This window comes from Tupaia chinensis, unplaced genomic scaffold (genome assembly GCF_000334495.1).
Source record: "Tupaia chinensis unplaced genomic scaffold, TupChi_1.0 Scaffold139785_1, whole genome shotgun sequence".
NCBI classification, from domain to species: Eukaryota; Metazoa; Chordata; class Mammalia; order Scandentia; family Tupaiidae; genus Tupaia; species Tupaia belangeri.
This window is the reverse complement of record NW_006199665.1, coordinates 842813-848299: the sequence shown is the minus strand read 5'-3', so window position 1 is coordinate 848299 and position 5487 is coordinate 842813. Positions and strand designations below refer to the sequence as shown.

General features: G+C 48.3%; 1 protein-coding gene across 1 annotated transcript in view; it reads left to right on the top strand.

The window, feature by feature from the left end:
* Window positions 1-1954, top strand: part of CASP14 (caspase 14) — a 5283-nt gene extending 3329 nt beyond the window's left edge. The window contains exons 4-6 of the mRNA XM_006162279.1: window positions 200-316; window positions 444-547; window positions 1850-1954. Coding sequence (XP_006162341.1) covers window positions 200-316; window positions 444-547; window positions 1850-1954 — 326 coding nt within the window. The remainder of the gene's footprint in view (window positions 1-199; window positions 317-443; window positions 548-1849) is intronic.
* The last annotated feature ends 3533 nt before the right edge of the window (window positions 1955-5487 follow it).

The window sequence follows — 5487 nt, the reverse complement described above, 5'->3', positions numbered from 1 at the left end:
CATACACATACATACATACATATATATGTAATACTTAATGCTATATATATATTTAATGAACCAGAGAGAAAAATGGGGGGGGGGGATGAGAAAGCAAGCTGCCAGGTCCAAGACTCGAACCACAGTCAACCATGTGGGAGTCCAGTGCCCTAACCACCATGCCACCTGCTGCCCCGTGACATTTCCTTTTCCTCCTCAGAACAAAGGGACTCCGGTGAAAGAGTAGGTGGAGAAGGTGTTACGTTGATCAAAAAAGACAGACCCCAGACTATCCCTACCTACACGGATGCGCTCCACATCTACTCCACCATGGAGGGTATGAGTCCCCGTCTAGCTTGGTGCAACCTCTTGAGCCCTGAACCTCACCTCCGGGACCCATCCCCCTCCGGGGTTCCCTCTAACCCTTCAAGCTCCCCCATACCCACCTCTCTGGAATCCTCCAGGCTTCATTGCCTACAGACATGACCAGAAGGGCTCCTACTTCATCCAGACCCTGACGGATGTCTTCACAAACCAGAAAGGGCCCATCCTGATGCTGTTGACAGAGGTGAGTTGGGACAAGGTATTTGCAACCTCCCCCCAAATCAAGCAGAGTGCAAATGCAGTAAGCTAAGTCGTTTCCAAACCTTTCTCCATGCCCCCCCCATCTTTAATCCAATCCAGGGCCTTGTACAGACATGAAGATACCCAGTCTGAGCAATAACTGCCTCTACCCTTGGGAATCCCAAAGTTCACTGGATATGAGATTTTTTTAGAGAGAGAGAGATTTTTGCTATAGGGCATGTGCACTCTTTGGAGAGACAGAGATAGTGAAAGTGAGAAATCACCCCCCAGGGTATATGGTCATGCCACAATCCCTTCTCTTCTCCATTCTCCTCTTGAGATTTTATGCACGTACGCACACATGCATGCACAGCCAGCATGAGTTTCAAGCAGCCAGGTCTGGGACTTGAACTGCAGTTGGCCATGTGGTAGTCCAGTGCCCCGACCACTGGACCACCTGCTGGCCCCGAAATGAGATATTTTTTGGTAGGTTTGGGCTTGTTTGTTTGTGTTCACTCACCAGAGAGAGACAGAGAAGGAGAGAGAAAGAAAAAAATGAGACATCACTCTCCTGAAGGATGACCACATTGCAAACCCTTCTCCTCCACTCTCCTCTTGGAATTTTGGGCATGCACACACATATGCCCAGGGTTATTTTTTTTTCCCAGCCACTGGGTCCAGAACTTGAACCACACAATCAACCATATGGGATCCAGTCACCTTAACTCCCATGTCACTGGCTGGCCACCATATAAGCTTTTATAAACAAACCCCTTTAGATTTAACCAATGTTTGGGCAAAGTTTTTTTTTCTACTCATGATTATATATTTTTTTTGCAAGTTAGAGAGCAAACGTCCAATCAGTCTCAGTCTCGTGGAAACTATGGAATACGATGAGATAGTAAAGTTCTCTCCTTTTTTTTTTTTTTTTTTTTTTTTGTGGGGGTTTTTTTCCCAGGGGCAGGCACTTTCACAAAGACAGAGAGAGACAGAGATAGAAAGCAAGAAATCATTCCCCCAGGGGAGATGGCCACACTGCAATCCCTTCTCTTCCATTATCCTCTCGGGATCTTGGGCATGCACACACACGCACCCAGCGTGAGTTTAAGCCACCGGGTCCGGGACTCGAACCGCAGTCAACTACATGAGAGTCCAGCAACACAGCCATTACGCTAACTGCTGGTCCCTAGTTCTCTCGTCTTCGGACGTGGATACTCACATTCCCTGTTCTCCAGACATCTCCCTTAAGTCCATTACCAACTTTCCCAGGGTCCCAAGCCCCAGCTAACCACACCTGTTGCTGCAGGTAACCCGGCGAATGGCACAGGCTGAGCTGGTTCAGGAAGGAAAACCGAGGAAAGCGAACCCTGAAATCCAGAGCACCCTCCGAAAACGGCTTTACCTGCAATAGAAGGAGATAAGAAGGGGGGAAGGGTTCTTTTGGCACTCTCTCTGCCCCACAGATATTTAGAAGCAGGCCTCGCTGCTTCCTAAAATCTAATTACACCCAGTCACACTCCTCATTCAGATCCTCTATGTTTTCCCTCCGGCAAGGCATGGCAAGGCAATCGAAACAACGCAAGGCATGATGGGAACTTTAGCATCATCTCCCGCAGACTGGATTCTTACCTCTATTGATGCAACCTAAGCATGCTTTCGCTTATCCCATTTTCTGCTCCTGTACTTTTCTTTCACTGATGAATCATAGCCTTACAAAGGTGACTGGATAAAGCTCAAGATTTTCCAGGGACAAACCAATGCCTACTCCCCTCTCCCACCCCACTCAAATCTTTGCTGCCTTCTGATTCTCAGCTGGTGTTAGAACCTCCTCCTGAGTGACATCCACTCCCACCTCCCAGTGATCCTCTCTAAACCTTGGAAATTCAAGAAGTGAATAAAGCAAGAATTGTTCTCTGTCTCCAAGACGCCTCTTTATTGGCACAGGTTGGTGCTTTGCACCATTCTCCTCCTCATCGTTCTATGAAAAATGAAGTGACCTCCTGCTTTTCTGGATATCTTTCTCCTAATGTCTGTCTGTCTCTTTTTTTTTTGGACGGGGGGGAAGTTGCCATAGAGTGTGTGTGCTTGCCAGAGAAAGAGACAGTGACAGGAAAAGGGAGAGATCGCTTCCCAGGGTGATGTCCACGTTGTAATTCCTTCTCCTCCATTCTCTTCCTAGGATTTTGGGCACACATGCACACACTCTCAGTGTGATTTTCAAGCTACCATGTCCAGGACTCAAACCATGGTCAGCCATGTGAGAGTCCGGCACTTTAACCACCATTCCACCTGCTGGCCCCACCTAATGTCTCTCTCTCTCTCTTTTTGGAGAGGTCTTTGCTATAGGGCATGTGCGCTCACCACAGACAGAGAGAGATACAGAGACAGAAAGCGAGAAATCCCCCCAGAAATCACCCCCCCGGGGGGATGGCCACACTGCAATCCCTTCTCCTCCATTCTCCTCTCAGGATCTTGGGCACGCACACACAAGCGCCCAGCGTGAATTTTAAGCCACTGGGTCCGGGACTCGAACCACGGTCTGCTACGTGGGAGTCCAGCCACATAGCCATTACGCTAATTGCTGGTCCCTCTAATGTCTCTCTTCACAAGGCTCTGCCTTCTCTCCAAGAAAATCTATCCACTTAAGCTAGTCTCACCGTGTCCACTTAGAACCATTCTGAATCAAGACATGATTGACCGTGGCTCTCTGCCAGATTCCCTGATGTTGCTCTGTTATTTTCAGACACTAGAGAGAGACCCAGAGAAGTTAAATTACTGCCAAATACCACACAGTACAACTGAGGTTGGAGCAAAGTCTAACATGCAGTCCAGCCCCTTCCCACTGTCTTCTAAGTCCTAGTCACCATAGGGTCAGATCCTCAGCCCAATCAACTTGAGGAAGGCAGGGTTTGCATGCATGCCCCAGATCCTGACAGGCTGGAGGACTGATGAAGAGGGATCACAGCTTGACCAGGCCCTGTGGGTGGTCCACCTCTCTCTTTATCTTCTCTCTCTTTTGCATTCAGGCATATGTGCTCTCAATCATGAGTGGAATAGGTGGGCTTAAAAAAAAAAAGTGGGGGAACCAGCAGTTAGCGTAATGGCTATGTCGCTGGACTCCCACGTAGTCGACCGTGGTTTGCGTCCCGGACCCTGTGGCTTAAAACTCATGCTGGGCGCATGTGCGTGTGTGCCCAAGATCCCAAGAGGAGAGTGGAGAAGGGATTGTGGCATGGCCATTCCCACCTGGGGGGAGATTTCTCACTTTCTGTCTCTCTGTCTCTGTCTGTCTGGCGAGCGCGCGCACCCTATAGCGAAAACCTCTCCAAAAAAAAAAAAAAGTGGGTTCAACAGATGGTATGGGGTGGAGGCTCTGGATCCCACATGACTGACTGCATAGTTTGAGTACCAGACTCAGTTACATGAAACTCACACCAGGCATTTGTGCGTGTGTGTGTGTGTGTGTGTGTGTGTGTGTGTGCCCAAAATCCCAAGAGAAGAAGGGATTGTAGGGTAGCCATCCCCCCTGGGTAATTTCTCACTTCCCTCTCACTGTCACACTCTGTCTCTCTCCAGTGAACTCATGCATCCTGTGGCAAAAACCGAAAAACAAAACATGGGGCTGGCAAATGGCATGGTAGTTAAGGGCGCTGGACTCCCACATGGCCCACCATGGTTTGAGTCCCAGACCTGGTGGCTTGGCTTGCTTTCCCTTTCCCTCTCCCTTTCTCATTCTGTCTCTCTCTGGTCAAATTAAAATAAATAAATAAAGTTAAATAAAATAATTCTTTCTTTAAAAAGTCATTTTTTTAAAAATCCACTTTCAAGCCAACAGGGGTCATGGTGATTAAGGCAGATGGATTCACATGTCCAACTCCATGGTTCAAGTCCCAGATCCTGCCACTTGAAAAATCACACCAGGCATGTGCGTATGCATGCCCAAAATCCTAAGAGAAAAATGGAGGAGAAGGGATTGTGACATGCTTATTCCCCCAGGGGGTTGATTTCTCACTTTCTTTCTCTCCTCTGTCTTTCTTCAGTAAGTGCACACACCCTATAGCAAAAACAAACAAACCTACAATCCACTTTCTATGTCTATGAGTCGTTTCTACTTAATCATGTTTGAATTTCCTTCACTCACAAGGAAGTGCAAGCCACCTCCAAAGGGCCTGAGTTCAGCCCTCGGTTTTTTGGTTCAGCATGAAACGCAAACAAAGAGATGGGACGATTAGCTTTTGAGAACTCAGAACACAAACTGGTCCGCCTTCATGCCAATTGATTGCATCCTTTGGGGATAAAACATTTCAGTTGTTTATGAAGTTATTCTTACAGATGATCAATTATAAGAAATGAGGTCACCCTCACCCCAGGGAATTCATTAAGCCAATCACCCTACTGCAGAACGACCTTTCCCGTGGTCCACACCCATGGCCTCAAGGCTCCTTATGGCAGTCCAAAGCCCAAGAAGGACAGAGCGAAAGGGCCTGATGTGGGGCACCCTGAGCAAGCACCTTTGCCTGTTCTGGGATCACCTGGCTTCAGCCAGGCTGACAGTGCCCTGACCCCCAACCATCCACATGCAAAAGGGAAGCAGAGGTCAGCTGAACAGAGCTGATCATCAAAGCTCCCTGCCCAGCCTGGTGCGTGGGAGGAGTGACTGTCCCAACCTGTGTAGCATGCACTGTGTATCATGCAACGTAAGCCACCCCGATTCATTCTATCTGGCCAGATCAGCCCCAGACTCACTGGGATCAGAGAGGTTTGGGTATATAGGAACCAAACACCTGAAGACAATGAGATCTGAAGGCATTCTCTCCCCACCCCACTCCCAGCAGGAAAACGAGAGACACTTCCCTCTGAAAACTCTGAACTCTAAATTCCCACTATGGATACCATATTTCCAGCCACAGTAGAGGAAGAAAACTGAAATGGAGCTGACAGCAA